At 41.0% G+C, this 21,596-nt stretch overlaps 1 protein-coding gene and 1 gene segment (V, D, J or C); both read left to right on the top strand.

The window, feature by feature from the left end:
* Positions 1-21,596, top strand: part of LOC149862559 (T cell receptor alpha chain MC.7.G5-like) — a 259,667-nt gene that overhangs the window by 86,187 nt on the left and 151,884 nt on the right. The gene's annotated exons all lie outside the window — the stretch shown is intronic.
* Positions 6,360-14,430, top strand: LOC149862561 (T cell receptor delta constant-like). The segment is given in 5 exon segments: positions 6,360-6,577; positions 9,593-9,871; positions 11,286-11,345; positions 12,402-12,522; positions 13,681-14,430. Coding segments are annotated over 3 exon segments (423 nt in total).

Below are 21,596 nucleotides of genomic sequence, written 5' to 3'. Positions count from 1 at the left end.
AGTCTTCTGCCATACTTACTAGTCTTCCTGAGGATTGGGATGGTTTGGTCCCTGCACTCTCAGTAAGGCTTCTTTAAAGTACAGTCAGCTCTCCTGGACTCCTGTCCCCCTCAGACTGGTTTCCCAGGGGATCCTGCCCATCAATTCCCTAAGTGAGTCAAAGTCTGCATTTCTGAAGTCCAGAGTCCTTACTCTGCTACTCTCCATCCTTCCTTTCTTCAGGATCCTGAACTCTATCACCTTGTGATGACTCATTTTAGTTAGCCTGAAAAAGAGGATTTGATATCCTGCTAATTGGATGAAGTCATTTCTTCACAACATTCCTCTCAAACAGTCATTTCTGTGCAAGTCTCAGTGAAAAACTCAGTGTCCACCTTAATGTCTTCATCTGAGGATGAGGACAAGTGCAAAGTCTTGCACTTAGGACAGAATAATCTTGTGCACTGGTACAGACTGGGGACTCACTGGCTAAGCAGCAGTTCTGTAGGAAAGGTCCAATGTGTTACAGTGGACAACAGTGTGCCCTTCTTGCAAAGAAGGCTAATAGCATATGGGCTGCATTAGTAGAAGTGTTGCAAGCAGACCGAGGGAAAGTGATTCCTCCCTTCTATTCAGCACTGGTGAGGCCATGCCTGGAGTACTGTGTTCAGTTTGGGTTCCCCTGCTACAAAAAAGATGCAAACACATTGGAGAGTCCAGCAAAGGGCAACACAAATGGTGAGGGGGCTGTGGGGCACATGACTTCTGAGGGGAGTCTGAAGAAACTGCGTTCATTAAGTCTGGAGAAGAGAAGACAGAGGGGATTTAAGTGCAGCCTTCAACTCCCTGAAGGGCAGTTCTAAAGAAAATGGAGCTGGACTGTTTTCAATGGTGACATATGACAGAACCAGGAGCAATGGTCTCAAGTTGCAGCAAGGGAAGGTCAGGTTGGATATTAGGAAAAACTCTCTCACTAGAAGGGTAGTAAAGCACTGGAACAGGCTACTTGGGGATGGTGGGGTCTCCATCCTTGGAGGTTTTTAGGACTTGGCTAGAGAAAGCCTCGGCTGGGATGAGATAGTTGAGGATGGCCCTGCTTTGAGCCAGGGGCTGGACTAGATGACCTCCTGAGGTCCCTTCCAACCCTCATTTTCTATGATCATAATCCAAGTGAGGCCTCACTGGAGCTAGAGTGAAATAAGCACCTGACTTGCAGATGACATTTTTGTCAATACATCCCAGATGCTGTTAGTTTTCTTTGTAACAATGTTACACTGCTTGCTCTTATTCAGCCTGTGCTCTGCTATAACTCTCTCCACACCCACCCCAAGCCCTCTTCTGCAGGGTTTTAGTCAAGCATGTCATCCTCCAATTTGTCCTTGGATTATGCCTTGTCTTCACCCTATAGTGTGAAAAAGAGGCAGTAATCACATGGAAGTAGGACTTGAAGGGATCTTATGAGGTCTAATTTACCACCCTGCTCAAGGCAGCACCATCCCTGACTAAACCATCCCAGCCAAGTGTCTGCCAACCTGCTCTTGGAAATTTCTAGGGATGGAGATTCTCCCCAACAACTTTTCTAGGGAGCCCCTTCCAATGTTTTACCACCTGCTTAGTCAGAAAGGTCCTCCTAATTTCCAAACTAGATTTTGTCTGCTGCAGTTTGAGGACATTGATCATAGTCCTGCCCCTACAATCACATAGAAAAGTCCATCTCCATCCTCCCTATAATTGCCCTTTAGGTCTGAAGTGTGTTACCAAATCCCTCAATCTTTTCTTCATATTAAATAACTCTATTTCTTTGATCCTTTCCTCATAAGTTATGCTTCCCAGGCCCCTAATCACATTGGTTGCTCTCCACTGGACTCTTTCCAATCTGGCCACACCTTTCTTGAAGTACAGTGCCCAAAATTGGACAGATTACTCCAGGTGAGGCCTCATCAGTGCTGACTGGAGCAGAAGCAGCACTTCTCTTGATTTGCAAGTGACACTCTTGTTAATGCAAATCAGGATGCTGCTTGATGGTTGGTTCAACCATCTGTCTTTTTCTTCTTTTTTTGCAAGAGCCCATTGTTGGATCATATTCAGCTTATGGTCCACTGTAACCCTCAGGTCCTTCACTGTCACTCCCCAGTTAGTATTTTTACATTCAATTATTCAGTCTCAAGTGCAGACTTTGCATTTGTCCTTGTTGAATGTCATCTGATGAAGAAGCACTCCATTTCCTGGAAAAGTGCCTGCTCAGTCACGTGGCTGAATCCTCTGTTACAGTAAGAAGGGAAGAGAGAGTTTTTGTAATGAAGTGTGTCACTGTGTTGGGGGGATATACCACAGTGATACAAATGCCATATGAACTTGTACAAAAACTTGCAGATTCAAGAAGATCAATATTTCCTTGGAAAAAAAAAATCAAACAAATACAGGCTTTATATTTTTTAGAAGGAACAGTTGCACCTTTTTGCATTCCTTTTCTCTCTACTTTCATTTAACCTGAAGGAAGGATTTTGAGAAATAACTTGGGTGCCAAGAGAAAGGCTTTGATTAGATGCATTTTTATGGAATAAAGTCTTTGAAACATTTCAGCTGTGGAAGTATATACATGCTTCTCTTCTTTGGAGGGCAAGAGTCACACTACAGACTTCACTGCATTGGACAATGCATACTGTAGGGATAATGGTCCAGATTTTGGTTCTTTGCTTTTGTTTATCCACTGAGTGCTGATGGAGACGTTGGTTTTATCTGGGTGCACAACGAATGGGATTCAAATCAGTTCATCTTTGCAAGTGGGTCCTGTTTCCAAGTGGAAGCAAGTAAGTACAAGATCTGTATATTTTTAATTACAATCAAAATAAAGGGTGGGTGCATGTGTGTGTGCATGTGTTGGGGGATAGACATTTCTACATGGTTCCATAGTGAGAATTTTCTGGTATCTAGGATCTTTGAAAATTTTCTTTTCAGCTAAGACCTAGGGATGGGTTTTCATCTGGCACAGGGCAACATAAATCCATTGGGATAAATGGGCTATGTTTTCAGCTGTATAAACTGGTATCCTGGCATTGGCCCCTAAGCACCAGGTGCCCCAGCGAAGTCAGGGGATGTAAGATGATTTATCCTGGTGCAAGATCACAGCATTTGGGTCAGCTTTGGTGTAGGACTTCTCAGCTCCATTTAGCTTTGATGGATTGGCATTATTTTACAATCAGGTCAGGATGGAGGCCTGAGGGGAAGGCAGGTGGCTTAGGAGAAGTTTTGACATGGGCCCCTAGCTCTGCAAGTATGTAGCTCTGACTTTGGGGAAAGGCACTAAGCTAACAGTGTTACCAGGTAAATCCTTATATCCACATAATAAGCATAAATCATTTTTCTGGGACCCTGAAAATAAAATGGGTTATTAACCTTGGACTGAATTTGTCAAGACTCCTTAAGAGATTTGCTGTAAGCAGGGTTTCCAGATTTTGTATACATCGGAAATGTCTAAATGACTTAGAAGCTTAAGACTCCCTAGACACGAACATGCTTTGAATGTCCAGATCAATTCTTGCCTTTGTGCAGGAGATGGGACTAAATTCACCTCTACGGTCCCTTAACAGACCTATTGCACTGGGATTCTGTGATTTTGAAGGCTGCAGCCCTAAAATCTAAGCATTAAAAACAGATTCAACTTTTCAGAAGATGGGACTGGTAGATGGGCTGTACCTATGAAAGAAAAATGATGCTCGGATCCTGCCTTTCTTTGTCACTGGAAAAATAGAGAAACTTTGGGTTGTTTTTTTTAAGAACTAGAACTGTAACAGGGAGATATCACCATGGTTCAGAGACTCAGTTTGTGCAGTTCCAGATTTCAGTGGAGGAAGGAAAAACATAAAAGTATTTGTAGGGACCATTTTAACCGTGCTACCATATGGCCTTTGATATTTGGGAAAGGCACCATGCTGACAGTTGAGCCACGTAAGTATTTCAGAGTTACATGAGTGAGATTTTTATGGCGTGGTTGCACAGTCAGAAAATATTGATTTAATTGTTGTAAAATATCCTGCTCTGCTCAGAAAATGACAGCAAAGGAAGTCTTTCCACATGATGGGTAAAATGTTTCAAATGACTTAGAAATCTGAAATCCCATTTTCACAACTCAGGCACCCAGGGAATTTTCAAAATATACAGCAAGATCTAGATCTGTTTTTAAAAAGCTCAAATACCTTTTTAAAATCTGCACTCTATTTCAGTTGAAAGCAATAGGATTTGAAGTACCTAGATGCTTTTGAAAATTCTATTAGGCCCAGATGTCTGCCCCCTACATATCTTTGAAAATCTGATGAAAAGCATTTATATATCAGTATTGAAGATGGGAAAGTTACTTATTCTTTAAAAAAAAGGCAAGTGAACTGTTACGACAATCCTCACTTTCTTGGCCGTTGTCTCTATCTGCAGAAGTGTCCATCCCTTTGTAAAAATTCTTTAAAAAGAATGTTAAAATCTCAGCCCCTTGTGGCAATGAGTTTCAGAGGTAAGTAAACCTTCCATCCTTATGGGAAAGAAGTAGAATTAAGTCTTCCATACTGATGTACATTTTAGGAGCAGTTAGTTGCACCATCACTGATAGAAACCATAAAAACAGGAGAGGTAAACAGCAGCAATGCTTATACCCTAGCTGGTATAATTCAATCCAACTACCCATTGAAGTGAAGTATTCTTGGTCTGCATTACCTAATTTATTTGTCCCAGTGTAACTAAAGAGAACTGCAGACATGCAGGTCACTTAAGTTTATGGCATTTTGGACTGCACAAATTCCAGATTTGTTTGACGAGGCCTAGATTTCATCTGTTATACTATTCTGTCAACCTAAAATCTATGAGTCTGTGTGTCTGCCATCTTCCATTGCCTTCTTCAGACCATGTATTATCTTTTCAGTTCTTTGGATTCTGTATCAACTACTTCACCTTTCCTATTTCTTTGCCAGGAGCATCATATAATGGAATTAAATGCAAAGTGACTAGATTACAATTTCCAAAGCTGTACAATGAATTGGAGATAAACTTCGCAAAAGTGAAAGCCAATCAGTCTTAAGTTTCTAAGTCATTTAGACATTTCTTATGTATGTAACATTTGGAAACCCTGCTTACAACAAAATAGTTTCATAGTTTCTAGCATCGGAAGGGACCTGAGTAGATCATCTAGTCGGACCCCCTGCCATGACAGCAAAGAGTACTGGGGTCAAAGACCCCAGCAAGGTGTTCACCCAACCTCCTCTTAAAAATCCCCAGGGTAGGAGCCTGTACCACTTCTCTCGGAAGCTGGTTCCAGATCCTAGCCGCCCTGACCGTGAAGTAGCACCTCCTGATATCTAGCCTAAACCTACCCTCTGCCAGCTTGTGACCGTTATTCCTGGCGGTGCTCAGGGGAACAGGGACTCCCCAATGCCTGCTGGTCCCCTCTGACTAGTTTGTAACAGGCCACTAGATCCCCCTCAGCCTTCTCTTGTGAAGGCTGAACAGGTTCAGGTCCCGTAGCCTCTCCTCGTAGGGCCTGCCCTGCTTTCCCCCTGAATAATTTTGAATAATAATTCAAAATATTGAATTTTGGTGCCCAAATCTCCTAAAAACCTTGAAAAATATCAGCCTGACCTAATTTCTAACCTCTGAATACTTCATATAGAAGATATTCAAGAACTTCTCAAGAAGTTAATAGCCTATGCATCTAAGTTCCCTGAAACACTTTGAAAATCTCTGCTCATACATCACTTAAAATATCCAGACATTCAGTTTTATTTAAAATAGGGTACTTTTTTTCTGTTTTTTTCCCCGCAGTGGGGTGAATGAAGGGATAGTTAAATGCAGGGAAAACTCTAAGTTTTGTCTATACTGTGTGAACTTTTGCATTTAACAAGTCCTCATTTCTCATTGATTTCTTTTTCTTTGAAAGCACCATTACAATTATACTTTGGAATATATGAACACTTTAATTCATTAGTGGGCTAGAAAAAAGGGCTAACAATTTTTTGGGGGTCTTGCTGGCAAATTAATATTATGTAAATATACCGATATACATACATATATACATACATAGAGAAAATTCTCTGCCAATGTAACTACACTAGAGTCAGGTGAGCCATACCCAGTTGGCAAAAATCAACATGCTTTGCTAGAAACAACAGGGACACATTTCCCCACCTCAAGGCAGTCAACCCAACACCATCATCACAGAACAATATCCCAACTGGTGTAAACTGGAACCTATGAGCCTGGCCCTCAATGTCAATCAACAGACAGGGTGGGCCTGATCTGCAGAGAACGTAATCCAGCACAGCTCCTTTTGCTGAAAATGAAGTTACGCCATTTGATGGGATCTGTCCCAGTGCATACAATCTGGTGTGCTGCTCAGACCTTTGATGACACCACAGATTGGGACATAAAAGCCTGCATGGTGTATTCTGATAACAGAACAACACCGTTTTGAAGTCTTCTTGCAAGGCTGAGTCAGTGCAGGTAGAAAGGAAACAAGGAAGGACTCTCCAAGCAAACTGTTTTTGTAACACTTGCTGCAACCGTGCTACATCACCACTCATATTCGGCAAAGGGACTCAGCTAACAGTGGAACCAAGTAAGTATTTTTCATGGCTTAAATTTCACTGAGGAGGTAATATTTTCACACAACTGTGACTTGGTTTCAGTGCACGAATCCTGATGCCCAACAAAAACTGACTACCCTCAGGAACCACCACATTATTCAGAGGGCAGGTAGGGGGTAGGAACTGCAGTTTCAGAAGCTGTCCCTTGCAAGTAACTTAAAATACCAAAGGGATGCCCAAAATACCTGGTATTGGGGAGAGATTCTGCTTTCAGGCTGACACTTTTAAAGATGCCTTATCCATTTGGATACTGCATGCCTACCTGTTTTCATGCAAAAAACTCCCATGACTTTACAGCTTCTCATAAATGAGGGGGAATTGTGGGGTTTGGAGCCCAAGGGAATTAAGCACCCACCTCCCATGGAATTTCGGTTCGGTTCCCTCTTCCCAGTTCCTTCAGGCTGCTTTGAAAAATTCTGGTCAAAAGGCTTTCAAAGGAAAATGAAAATATTAGTAGCTAAATATGGTTCACTATAGGAAAAGTTTTGCTTGGCTGGACTAGGAAGGCAAAATCTGCATAGGAGGGAAATTCACCCACAGAACTGATATGTCTAGTGTGAAATTCTATGAGCATTTGACATTCAAATCCTTCAGATTCCCTTGAAAATGCCAACTTTCAGGGAAGACCCTGATAACCTCATGTTCATTGCCACCTTATTCCACAAAAAGTCTCATGGTATCCAACAGGACTATACACAGACTCAAATACTATTCTATGGAAGACTATCAGAATCAAGCTCTTGAATTCCAGAAGTTAAGCCAAAAATTGATATACCTCAGGCTATTTTCCAAGCAGAATTCATTTGGAAGGGCTTTTCATATTGGGTGCTTACTGCAGATGCTCTAATATTTTTTTTGGGGGGGAAACCTACAATTTGATTAGGGGAGCCAAATAAGTATTTTGCATATAGTTCCCCACCACCCTGCTTCCTCTTCATTCCTCACCTCTTTTTTTTCAGAATTAAAGTTAATGTTTTCTTTCAAAACCAAAGGCCACCTTTGTCAAAATGTTTCCCATGAATATTTATTTTTACCTTTCTGAAAATGTTCATTTTTGGAATTTTTTAAAATTACAAACTTGTCATTTAAAAAAAAATGCAATGTCTGTTGAAATGTACATAAAAATGTTTCCGTTTCCTTAAAATTGCCTTTTTGGTGAGACATTATGGTAGCCATTTTGTTAACATAACTGGCAAACACTTTGATAAGCACCGCAGGAAGAAAAATACATACAGATATTGGCATGAGTCCAATTCAGCAAGAAAGGGAGTAAGCTTGAAAACATGTTTCTATTTTTTCAGTCAGTATTATGGAGGCTGAGCAGTGATTACAGGTACCAAAATGCTCACACAAGTGGTCTAAGAGCCATCCTATCAAGTAATTCCTAAAACAAAAGCTATTCAGTTATATGATTTGTGATAAAGTAAAATATTCCTAGAGGGAATGGCTTTCATTTCTGGAGTTTTTGGTTAAACCTGGTAAAGGACAGCCATGTTGCATTTCTTATATCAGTGGTTTTCAACTTGGAGTCCACTGTCTGCTAAGGGTCCACTGACCATGTCAAAGGGGTCCATGAAAGATGACTATGATCAATCAAAAGCATGTGAATACCCACACTTACAATTCAAAGGGGTCTATACCCCCATTCAAAATTTCCAAAGGGGTCCACACTTCCATTCAAAATTTTTTAGGGGTCCACACATGAAAATAGGTTGAAAACCACTCTTCAATATTCTTTGATTTAATCCTTTCCATTACATCGTGTCAAATGGATCTTAACCTCTCCATTGTATTTGTGCCATTTGACTTCTTCTGAAGTAACTCTTGTAAACAGTCTCTTGAGTTATGTGCTTGGCAATATTGCACTGTGCATGGGGATCAAAAGATTTACTTTTTGGAAGAGGCACCAAGGTTTCCATTGAGCACAGTAAGTAGCCTCTTCATCACATTTTCAGTGGTAGTTCTCTCCATTGGCAAGATTTTCAGTCATGGGCCAGTGAAGCAATGCTGATTTAAATCAGGTGGGGAGAGGGGCTCTGGCTTACTGTTCATACTGCATAAATGCCTGGGTATGAGGGTCTAAATATCCCCCCCCATCGTAAGCCAGGAGTTACCCCATGAAAATTAATTGAGTTTCCACAGTCTTAAGTGTGGGGAGAATCAGATTGTACAATTTACAGTTGGAAAGTGCTTTGAAAAACCCATCCAAAGTGCTAGTTCAACTATTATCATTCTTAATAGAACTGGAAATGTCTCCGTAGACTTGGAGAGATCTAGTAAGGGATAGTTTTTACTGCTCTTCAAAAGTGCGGTCTCTTTTCTCCATAGATAATCCCATCAGTTTCAGTGGCATTGTTGGTACAGAAACAAATTAATGTAACAGAGCTGATTCCTTCACAGTTTAACTCTCTTTCCTGCCGTTATTGCCATGGTTATGACTTTTGGCCACATCAGAAAAAGATCAGAATCATGAGGAACTTTCCTTCCAGCACACTGAGAAAGTCAGAGTTTCAGGTGCCACGTGAATGCGAATACAGAATGTAAATCACTCTTTTGAGTTTCTTCCTTCCCATGTGTTAAGACGAATTTGTTATTTTAGCACCTCCATGTTATTACTCACTGGAGAGAAAATTCATACAACTAAAACAAAACCTTATCCTGTTATGAGCTAAGGACATAAAAATATTGGCATCACTGCTAATATCCAGTCTTGAGATTTGGCCTGCAATTCCAGTTCCCTTGGTCCTTTAGGCTCCTATGCAAATCCCAGCCTTAACTCCCATACACCCTTCTATACTTCTGTTCCCTCATTTTCTCTTTCTTCTGCTATCTCTTGCTACTATTTTCTGTTTCTGTGAAAAATTATAGTTAGGATCTGTATAAATTATAGAAGTTTGGACTATGCCCAATTATCTTTTACTTCTCTCCCACCTACTGAAGGGTTTAATAAAAAATTACAAATGTAACCATCCAGATTTCTTTTTCAGAAAGTGATCCTAAGGAACCATCTGTCCTTCTAATGAAATCGAAAGCGTCACCTGGGAACCAAGTCAAAGCTGCATGTCTAGCGAAAGATTTCTACCCCAAGAACGTTACATTCCACTTTGGCGTTTCCCATAAAGTTGTGTATGAACAAAAGGATCCTATTCTCTCTGTTAATGGGAAATACAGCGCAATCAAAGTGGTTGAGGTGAATGAAAATGATGAGGTGGAGTGCTTTGTTCGACACAGTGATAAGAATTTTAATGCAATGAAGTCGCAGTCAGGTATGGATTTATAGTTTATAATGTGAATTTTTAAATTTTTAAACCATTTCCAGATGCATTTTAGTTGTGGTAGTTAAGGATACCATTTTCTACCAGGATTTTTTCTATCTGGACATTTAATGGGTGTGAAAGGCTTGATTTGCAAAAGGCAAGGGTTTCTTAGGGTGATGTGTAGCTGGGAAAGAGGTGGACAAGTTTCTGAATGCAAGAAATTTTTCTTCGGGTCCAACCAGAACCAGTCAAGCACACATAGTGGGGAACAAAAGAAAAATGTTGTCACTGAAAGATGAAGACAGGTGCCTAGAGGTACAAGTGTCCTTTTTCCTTAGCTACTTGTTGCATTTTAAGACAGTTATATATGTTTCTGAATTTGTCTCTGTGATTAAAGATTTTGAACAGAATGTTTATATATTGAAAAATGGATTCTTCAGAGAATGAAAATTTCTCCATTCCCCCCTTAATTTAGTTGTCATGGAAAATATGACATTTTAATTAACATTTTTATAGAAGACTTTCTTATTAAAATTCTAACAACAAATTTCAAATTTATCTAAAATGAAGTGTTCAGCCAATAATGGATTTTAACTATTCAGATTATATTTTGACCACTATTTTAAACAAAAAAATTATAATCATTAAAAAATATGTGAAGCATGGGTCAGTTTCAAACCTTCAAGCATGAAACCCACTTTAAATGTTTCTTTTTTGGGGCAAAGTTATCTTTTCACTTTTCATGGAGTTTACATAGAAAAATATTTGTTTGTGGCTCAGGTTTTCACAGACAAATGTATCCATTAGTTTCAATGGGATCCAAATTTACTGGGCACCATTGAAAACCTAAGCCTTGAGGTATGATTCAGGTCTACATTTTCCCACTTCCAATAAAGTATGGTGATAGGATTTATGGCATATGGTGATGGGATTTATGGCAAAAATACTTGTTTCAGCCAATGAATAAGAGCTGGCTGAACATTTTTGCTCTGATTTTGGTTTCTTATTGACCAAGAAGTTTTTTTTGTGAATAGCGTCCTCTTTCCTTGAATTTTTTTTATTGGGAGGTCAAAGTTTTAGGCTGAAAATATTATATTTGCAGGTTTTAAATTATTTATTTATTTATTGCCAGAAGTGCTTGGTAAAAAAACAGAACAAAACAGAAATCAAACTAAACTAAACAAAAAACCAGCCACCAAAGAAAACTAACCTTTAGCTAAAATCATGTTGTTGTTTTGCTGTTGCTGTTTTGGGTTCTCTCAATGACAAATTAACGTTCGCCATGGAAAACTAAGCCATTTGTTGAACAACCTCAAAATTAATTTCAACATGATCTTTAGATTCACTAATGGGGGGAAATATATATTCTTATGTTTAGTTTTATCATTTTTACTACTGATATAAGTCTTCTATCTTCCTACAGCTGGAAGTGAGCCCATAACAACGCCAAAATCGTGTGATGTTTCAAAAGCCACTGCTGAAGGTTCGTTACCAAAACCAAAATAAAATAGAGAGCTTGGGAAATTCTTTGGTTTTGAGGTCATTTGCCAATGCAATTCCTTGGTTGCAGAATAACAGTTTTAAATACTGACAGAACACCAGTGGTCTGCAATTGTTCTTTCATTCCCGTTTGCTCCCAACAGTAATTATACTCGGGATAAATACAAGATGGACAACTAGGAGTTCCTAATCTCAATACGAATAATATTGTGTCCATCTACGTTTGCCTAAAAAGCCTTCGTCTCTCTCTGTGCACCCACCACCCAGCTTGTATTATACACATAGACAATCGTATAGCTGCATCTTTTATTTTCCACTGACATAAATCATAGAAAAGTAGGGCCGGAAGGAACCCCAGGAGATCATAGCTAGTCCACCTCCCTGACTGAGCCATCCTGGGCAAATGTCTGTCTAACCTTCAGGGGTGTAGGTTGTAGCCGTGCTGGTCTAAGGACATACGCACACAAGGTTCTTTGTGCGAATCTGATATCTTTTATTAGACCAACTTAAATAGTTGGGGAAAAAAAAGCTTGCCAGAAATTTTCCCCCAACTATTTAAGTTGCTGTGATAAAATGTATTAGATTCACCCAAAGAACCTTGTTTGCCTATGTCTAACCTTCAAAATGTCCAAGGATGGAGAATCTACAACCCCTCTAGGTGATCTACAGCAGTGCTTAATGACCCCTGAAGTGACAAAGTTCTTCCTAATATTCAATCTAACTTTCTCTTGCTGTATTTTAAGACCATTATTCCTTTTACCCTCCCTTGCGGCGGTAGAGAATAATCGATCTCCTTCCTCTTTATAACCACCCTTCAGCCTTCTCTTCTCCAAATTAAATCATTCCAGTTCTTTCAGCTGTACTTTGTGAGTCATGTTTCCAGACCTCTAGTCATTTCTGTTGCTTTTTGATTGACTCTTAAGTTACTCATTTTTTTTGTGAGAAATGCGGTTCCTAAAACTGAATGCAGCACTCCAGGCAAAACCTCACTAGGCCCCATGCTGACCATGCTACCATTTTCTTTCTGTTTTGTCCACAGAACAAAACCCAGAGATAGTGAACATGCTGTCTGTGACTGTGCTGGGCCTGAGAGTCCTGTTTGCAAAAAGCATCGCCTTCAACACACTCATGACGATCAAGCTGTTTGTTTTCTAAAGTAGGTAGGTAGGAATTAATTCTCTAGCAAAGTGTGGCTACCATAGGATAAGGCTTATTGGCTAGGGTTTTCTAAGTACTCTGTGGGAGTTTTGGGGGAGACAACAAAATCTGCTTGGGAGTTTATGGGATTTGGACACCTCACTTCCTTAGATTTCTTTGGAGAGAGAGCATTCACTATTTACTTCCTGTGCTGGATACTTTCTCCCCACCACCTGGAGAGAAAGGGGAAATTTATTTCTTTTTGTCAAAAAAGAATCATTTACATCTAACCAAAGGCAATTTTTTTAAAGGATCTTAATTATTTAGGAGCTTGCTGTACAGATTGCAAGGTAATGCAGAGGTACCTGAATGAGCCTAGGTGCTGGTAACAGTTTAACTGCAGCAGCCTAGAGTTGGGCACAGATCAATTGATCCTGCTGAGCTCTGTGCTGCCATGGCTAGGCTGCCTCTGGTGCCAGAGCAAGCACAGGATTTGCCACACTTAGTTGCATGTGGCTGGGCAGATGGATGCCATGTCTCATTTTCAAAAGCCATGGTGGGGACTTTTCTACATGAGAAAGGAGTAGCAATGCAGTTTCACTGGCAGAGAGAAAACATGGGGATACAATTTTCATGCCCAAAGGGAACAACAGTTTTTCTGGTTTAGCATAAGCCTAAAGAAGGCTAAGCTAACCTTAAAAAGAAACATTTATATTAGAAGAGGAATGGTCAGCGAGGGAGGGTGGGGGCACTTTGCTGGTGCAACCATGCCTTTGTTTATGCTGGTACAATTTTCTCATGGGGACAAACGCTTTGGTCTTTGTTAGCCTTGGTCTCATTGACTTTTCAAGAGACCAATGTTTTGAGCAAGCCATTAGCCTCCTGTTTTGTCTGCCCAAATGAAAAATCAGAACTGGTTTGCTTCTGAAGTGAAGCATCTAGAAAGGCAGACATTACTTTTTGGGGAGGGAGGGAGGGAGAGTCAGGGTAGAGGGTGGGAGGGGGACTACAAAATATAGACTAAGAGGCCCAAATTCACACAAGATACCTGGAGAGTCTGACCAGACCTTCTTAGATCCATCACATATTTGGGATCAGAGATCTTAGGTGGCAAAGTTTATTTCTAATAAGGACCTAAATGCTGAACAGAATGTAACAGCCAAACATTGTTCTTTGCACAGATTGCAAGGACGGAAAATGGAAGTGGCCTGAAGACGGAAGAGAAGAGGGAGAACATCAGCAGGGCTTACAGCAGGAGCAGGAGGGAACATCTCCCTGCTGGTACAAGTTGGACTTGCTCCATCCTCCAGTCAAGGGGGCCAGATTTCAAGTTGGGATCAACTGGGGGTTGTTCTGTGGGTGTCAGCGAGCCTGTTCCCCTCACTCCTGCCTGGAGTGATCTCCCTCCTATGCTCTTACATGCATTTTATATGATTATACATCTCTTTTTGTTTACGTTGACTTTCATCATTATTCCTGCTTTATCTTTGATTTATCCTGTGCTACATAATTACATAGAGCTCACCTTTACTTGTTGCTAAGACGGGAATATGTAGAGGGACTATTTGTTCTTCTTCCCTCATATTACATCCAAACATATACACCCCTTGGCCACCTTTGAGATTCTTAGCTTGCTTTTTAAAAAAATTATATATATGTATTCAAGATATTTTACTGTTTACAAAACGTAGGCACAGGCAAAGCATTTCCATTACTTGAGCTTATAAATTAAAGGCAGGTCTTCATATGATGCCAAAAGCAAACAACTCCATTAGCTTCTGCAGAGCCGTGCTGATTCACAGCAGCTGAGCACTCAGAGGTCATTTTACTTATATAAATACTGGCAGTTTAGCCATGAAGCTCTGTGCATTCACTTAGCTAAGTTCACTCTGATGCCCAAATGTTTGTCGGTATTGACGAAATAAAGGTTATAGTGCCAAAGGAACGACTAACTCATATTTTATGCTGTACCTTCCTTGACTTGGAGTTTATTTGACTAATGGACAAGAGGCTAGGTTTCCATCCGGGCACCATGCATTTTACCCCACACCCACCGATTTCCAGTCAACCAAGGGTTTCAACCTGGGTTTCTAGTGCATTAAGCTCATCTTTCTGTGGGCTTTTTTTGCAAGTGAAACACTACCCAAAATCATGTCAACTTCCAATCAGAGGGGAGGGACTTTTAAAAGCACCTCATGGAGTTGGGAGCAAAAAGTCCATGGACTTCATTGGGAAACTATGCTCTTTCTCCCCTGTAGGCATAACTCAGCATTGTGCCCCAGCAGTTTTCTGAAGCACAGGGCAGAAGAAAGAAAAACCCATCAACAGCACTGCTGCCTTTTCTTTTCTTTTTTTTTTTTTAAATCAAGGTAGGGGAAGGGGACTCTATTTCAGAACTTGCCTTTCATTCAGATTTGAGTATTTAAGTCCCATTTTGATTTCCAAAAAGGACTCTCTTAAAAATTCTCTATTTTCAAGGTACAAAAAGGGAAGAGAGGTGCATGCAGAGGCCTGAAGCAAAATAGATTAATATCTCATTTGGATGTAGCAGAAAGGCAGAGAGAGAGAGAGAGAGAGAGATACAGACTTCAGAAGAGAAAACAAACTATTTTTCTCTATTTCTTGACACCAGGAAGACGCTGCCAGGAAATAGCTTTTGGTGGTTTGATAATTGATACGGTTGCTACAGCAACCTAGACCAAAGGAAGTTATTTGGTAGTCAGACTCCATACGCGCTCCCCTCGCCTCCATCGCTGTCCCCCTCCCCAAGGGGTGTCAGTTACTAGCTGGGACCGGTACAGGCAGGATGCTGTGGTCACTGGCTGACTAAGCCATGCCGTGCAAAGCACCAGACTCCTGCTTGTTTTCAAAACCAGTTCTTTGATGCAATGTTTTTCAGATCCTGGCTCTGAGTCACAGCTCATCCCAAACACCCCAGCATGGTGCTAGAGGATGCTGAGCTGCAGGAAGGGGGCAGAGATGTATTAAGTATCATTTATTGTTGTTTTTAAGGTGACCTGGAAAGCCCAAAATGACAAAGCTCCCAAGGCTTTTTGATTAGGACTGTAAAGATTATAACCTACCAAGAAAACATGGAAGTTAATGATTACCATTCCAAGGGAATGGCTTTAGAGTAGCTGCAGTAAAATAACTGGAGACATCACAGTATGGGGTTTCATACATGGGAATTTATACTCTACTTGTTTATAACAAAATTGGGACATTGCTCACCAATTATTCTAGATTCTCTACAACCCTTTATATATTTTGTTTAGTATCCCAAATGAGAAACCTAGTGGGAAAACATCTCATTTTCTTTCTGAATGCATCTACACATGCAATGAGCATATAGCAGTAAACATTGGTGCAGTTTGTGCTGGAGTTTATTGCTCCTGGATTCAGCATTCACATGTGTGCCCAGGACCACAGCACGCTGAGATGGGACAGAGCAACCCCAGCTAGCAGGGGGCCTTGGAGTCAGCCTGCCAGCCTGAGGCTGCCCTGACCCATCTCAACATGCAGCTGAGGGGGTGACTGGGGCACAAGGGTGCCAGTGTGGGGCTTGCCAGCAAGCAGCCCCCACACTGTAGCACCCTCATGCCTCCGCCAGCTCCATCACAGTCTACACATGTGTTTTGCTGCACAAAGCTACTCTACTGTAGGATAGTACTTGTGTTGGGCACTGGGCAGTACTACCCTGCAGCAGATTTAATTAGTATACTGCAGCCTAACAGCACTGCACATGTAGACAATGATGCTTTACAGTGAAGCTAATTAGTCTACTCCACAGAAAACCATCTTGTGTAGACATGCCCCCTGTCTCGTGGTATGTCCAAGAACATGGTCATGTAGTTAGTACAGGCATAAAAAAAGGTCAGCAAGTAGTGACCTTCCAAAGCAGAGCTAAGCAGAAGTGCAAAGCCTTCTGGGGACACAGTTCCTGCTTACTCAACTTGGCCTAAGTACAGGGAAGACTCTAGAGATGTCCACATGGTTAAAAGATGGAGTGTTGCTTCACAAAGGAATAAGGGAAGACGGATGAATCATAGGACCCTGGAGGTCTGTTCTAGTCCTGTGCTCCTAAACACTCTCTCTCTCTCTCTTTCTCTCTCAACCCTTATTTTAAGGACAGCTCCTATCTTGGATCCAGCATTTCTAAGGAAACAGAGGATTCCAGGATGAGGATGCTTGTGGTGGGTCACTTTGATTTCATGGCTATATGGTACAAAAGTATGGTTACATAAAGGATAAAGCTCATCTTTGCAAGATTCAAGGGACTAGCCTGATATTAGGAAGCACACTCCCACCAAGACCTCACCCCCTATCCCTATCAGGGCACAGTATTTCCTTCCATGTGTTCTTCTTTAATGCGAACGTACAGCAGCCTGGAGATGCTGATGCTATGTTCTCAGAAGAAAAATAAAAACAGATGACAGGGAGGGAGGAAGGGAGGATGAGAATGAATGCAAGCCACATGCAACTGATACTACTCACAGCACCTAATGCACATCTGGTAGGGGCACCGATGACAGCAGGAAAAGGAACACAACAGGAAAGTAGGTAACCAGTAGGGGGAACTCTCTTCTCAATGTTAGGCCTTATCTCAGTACCTTTGTACACAGCTAAGGGAGATGGGAAGGAAAGAGGGGTGGATTGGGTGTGTGTGGGGCAAGAGACAATTTGAACACATCCCAAGAGTCTCATCCAAGAAAGACATGTGTGGAGCCAATGGCATCTCATAGCAGCGCTTTCTGACCTTGCAGTTTATGCATTTATAATATTGTATCAATCAGGGCAGTGGTAAAAAGCTTCAGAATGCAAAGGCGGAAAGAAATGCCCCTTGTAGGAAGTTTTTGTACAGCTGGGTAGCACAGCTGCGTCATTGTGGGACTAACTGCACAGAGGTATAAAGCAGAATCCTCCACTCTTACTGCAGATATAACCAGGTGGAAGGTTTTCTCTGACGTTCTGTGTTCCACCGCAAAACGTTCTTTGGCAAAATTGGCATTGTGGGATCGGGAGTTATCTCTGTACAGAATGTACTGCAGCGAGTTGTCGGAGAGCTGACGATACCAAAATAAATCAGGATTTCCATGACTCGTAGTGTAGCTGCAAAACAGTTTTGCCTGGTTCCCGGCTTTCTCCTGAAGAACGGATGGTGACTGCGTTATGTGATCACACAGCAAGTCTTTGTCTGTGAATGCCAAGGAACAAACATGACCTTACTAAAAAAGGCATCTTATATTGCATCGCTGCCATTTCCAACTTCAAGCAAGGAGTGGAGAAATGAGAAACATGAACATCTACATTCAATAGTGCTCATAGGAAAGAAAGGCAGAGAAGAACAAACACGCTTTAGAAGATGGAAAAAAACCCGTGAGAAGCAGGATTACTTACAAAATGATGCTAGCAAAAGTTTCATTAACACAAGGTTTTGAATAGCTTTTGCAGCCATTGCTCAGAACAGGTGATACGAAACAACGGACTTCCAACAAATCTGAACGCTTCTTAAAAAGGCAGAGGATAGGGGAGGGGTTGGTTACAAAGGAAGGTGCAAGGTACATGTGACTAGGTCTAAAGTACACCAGAGACCACAGACTTGAGGCAGCAGAAGGATACCCTGGAGCAGCCTCACTGCGACACAAGAGGGATGGCAGCATCTACTCAGGGTATGCTGGGTATAAAACAGCACAGGGAGGACATGCCCACATAGTGTACACACAGACATCAATGCATTGGGCAGCTATGACTAGGCAAATTGTGTACTAGCTCCGAGCAGGAAATATGCTCAGATTTGGTAGGCAGCACGGGTCATTTTTAGCCTGGAAACTTGACATAGTCAGACCGGTATAATCCATCTCAACATCAGTATCCACAAGAAGCAGACACACAGTAAAAAACAACCTCTATATCTGCAAGAGTTCTCTCAGTTTCCTTGAACAAATTGAGACTGGGAGTAACTTACCTTGGTTTAGCTATTGTCTGTCCATGCCCAGCCCTGGGTAGCCATTTGCTTGAGTCAAATGTCTTTTAGCTGTCCTCTAGTGGTGGGGAACTGTACTAGTTCCTATTAGGGCAGCTAGAGAACTGAAGCTTACATGAGTGTCAAGTTAGCCTGTGTCCAAACCATGTGGTTTTACAGACATGTCCTGTTTTGGAGACACTCCCCACTCAGCTCCAGCCCCATTGGTTTCATGGTTCCTAGTTAGTACAAGCCAGCTCTAACTCTGCTTAGGTTATTGTACCTTCTGAGAATCCAACAAGAAGCAGACTGCATCTCTGGAGTTACTTGGTAAGAGGAGAGGTGTTGGGTGTAGCTGTGTTAGTCTAAGGACATAGATAGATGAGGTTCTTTGGGTAAATCCAATATCTTTTATTAGACCAACTAGAAGAATGGGAAAAATTCTTTGCAAGCTTTTGGAAGCTGAAGGGTGTTTGTACCTGAAGACTTGCAAAGATTTTTTTCTCACTGGTCTAATAAATATATTGGATTTACCCTAAAGAACCTTGATAGAAAAGAAAAGGCTTTCTTCTTGCCGTGAGTGAAATTGCTCTGTGAAAGGCCACACTTGCCCTCTCCTGGGGGAAAAAAATGTTTCCTCTCCCAAACCCCCATTCAAATTCAGGTAAAACAAATCCAAATGAACTTTGCTGTTCACACCATAACCTAAGTTTAGTAAACTAGCCCTTCTACATTTGCCCCATACCTGGCAAATATTTCTCTGTTCAAAAGCCAAGCTCTTTCTGCTCCGAAGACCTAGAAGGTGAAGAGGGTAGGTACAGACCTACTCCACTTTTTGAAATAGCATTTTCAAGAAGTATCTGGGAGTATGACGGATACCAAGCTTGACATGAATCTTTAATGTCAGGCTATCACTAAAAACTGCAATATTTTCCCCCTCAGTTGTAGACACTTGAAATATCTGCCTTGGGAAACTGCGGTTTCCCTTATGGAAGGGATTCAAGAAGAAGTTGAAGAGTCATTGATCAGGGATGGTTCAGGAACAGCAAATAAATACTCCATCTATGTAGGGGTTTAGATGAGAGAAGTCTAGGATATTTCTTTCAATTCTGCCATTCCAGCTAGCATAAATTGTTGCTCCTCTGAAGATTACCAGACCCTTGTGAATTAAATCAGTCAAGAATTTAGGATGACGTATATTAAAAGAAAAATGGCAGAAGACAAAAAAAACTTCTGACATTCTCAGCTTTTGAGTCAGTTAACACATGAAGGAAAGGTTTATTTTTTCTATTTGTGCAGGTCCTTTGTGGAAGGCCCCATCCAACCTTTGCTGAACAAACATTAACTTTCTGTTTTCAAATTTCTGCCCTGAACAGGCCACAGAAAGCCTCACACAAGCAGTGTTCCTGCTTTATTTGCTCAGCACCCGACATTTGTCCAGAGCAAGCCGCTTTTCCATTACGAAGCAGGGAGACCATTCTGGTCTCCTGAAGGAGCCGGGGTAACACTGGGCTGAATGCAGGTTTGATGGTACCAGTTTCACTGGCTGACGCATGAGATGCAGACCTGCAGAAATAGTTGCCTGATTCCTGTCAATTTTAGTCCAAGCCAAGCGTATAAATCTTGCTGGTAATCTAGGCTCACAACATTAGTGTAGTAACAGTTGTGCTATTCTCTAGTAACAGCAGGGCAGTCAACAGAGGCAGAAGAAATACAGTTAGCAGAGCAAATATGTAAAGATTTAGGTTGAGAGGTCCAGAAGAGATGAAGAGGTTGAGGTGTCAAAGTGCCATTCAATATCGGCACCAAACATCCTTCACTACAAATGTACAATTTTGTACGGGAAAGTCAGTCCAGGGACTTTGGTGGCCCACAGCACAGATGTGATGATGGGAACAGGATCCTTGGCTTTGTATGAACTCAGGCTGCAAAGATATACATGCTTGTGCTTACCTTGCTAGCATTTAAAAAAGTGGCTAGGAAAAACCTTTGGTCCTGATGACCCTGGAGCAGTGGAGTGTGCACTGGTAACCAGACAGGCCAACCCAAGTGTGACTAAAGCAACATGGGACAGGAATGGGAGATCGAAGTGGAACAGTCAGCTATTCTGGAATAAGTGGACATCAACACAAACTGTGCACTGATATAATTCCAGATACAACAGATTTACATCAGACAGAAGGCAATTTTATTATTCCACTTCCTGGACTAAAATAAGCTGATGTAAGATCGGTTTGCTAGTGAACTGAGAGAGAGCTGTTTCTACCAGGAAAGAAAGCAAACAGAACATTACATCAATGCACCTTTGTACACAAAGCTTTAGAAACAAAGAAAATAGTTCAGAGACATGTATGAAACGGGGGTTAGATTGACAGATTTTCACAATCTGCTGTGCTTTCAGAAAAATCTGGTAGCAAAACGGAAGAACCTCCTTTTGTCATATGGCAGGAGATGCAAGTGAACTGAAATTCAGTAACAACAAGATCCTTTTTCTTTTACTACCATTACTTTGCAGAAGCAGCAGTTGCACAGAATTAGGATTTTTGGCTTTGTTTTAAAATTAGGCATTAACTCTTTGTCCCTCCATCTTTTCAGCTGTAAATCTAAATTCTCTTTTAGTAATTTCTCCAAGTTATATTAAATCAATAAGTAGTTTGCTGGAGGACATCATCTCCTACCAAACAGCTCATAGATGTGTAAAAAACAGCTAGAGGGAAATCAAAAAAGCCAACACTAGAGGGTAGTAAGACATTAATTAAATACAAGAAAAGGGCAACAGATTTATGCGATCCAAACTACTACTAGGTTATCAATCAATAGGTAGCTCTTATCAGACTCTTCCTGTCAGGTGTTACATTTCGTAGGAAATAAATTGTTCTCCCATAGGCAATTTCACCTTCTGAATCTGGATGAAACAGCAGAATACTGAAAATTTATGTTTAATGGAAAGTACTAAGAAAATGCTGACTTGGGAATGCTAAAAACATTTTGTTTCAATGTTTTTCACAAGAAATAAAACACTCTTAAAAACAAGAAAATGGTTGTGTTTCAAATTTATATTTTTTTTCACTTTTAGGTCTTAAAAAAAAGGTAACTTCCATCAGAAAAAAAAACTGAGTTTGATGAAAGCTGCAT

This window comes from Crocodylus siamensis, chromosome 6 (genome assembly GCF_052110815.1).
Source record: "Crocodylus siamensis isolate JL-2025a chromosome 6, ASM5211081v1, whole genome shotgun sequence".
In the NCBI taxonomy this organism is placed as follows: Eukaryota; Metazoa; Chordata; order Crocodylia; family Crocodylidae; genus Crocodylus; species Crocodylus siamensis.
This window is presented reverse-complemented; position numbering and strand designations above follow the sequence as displayed.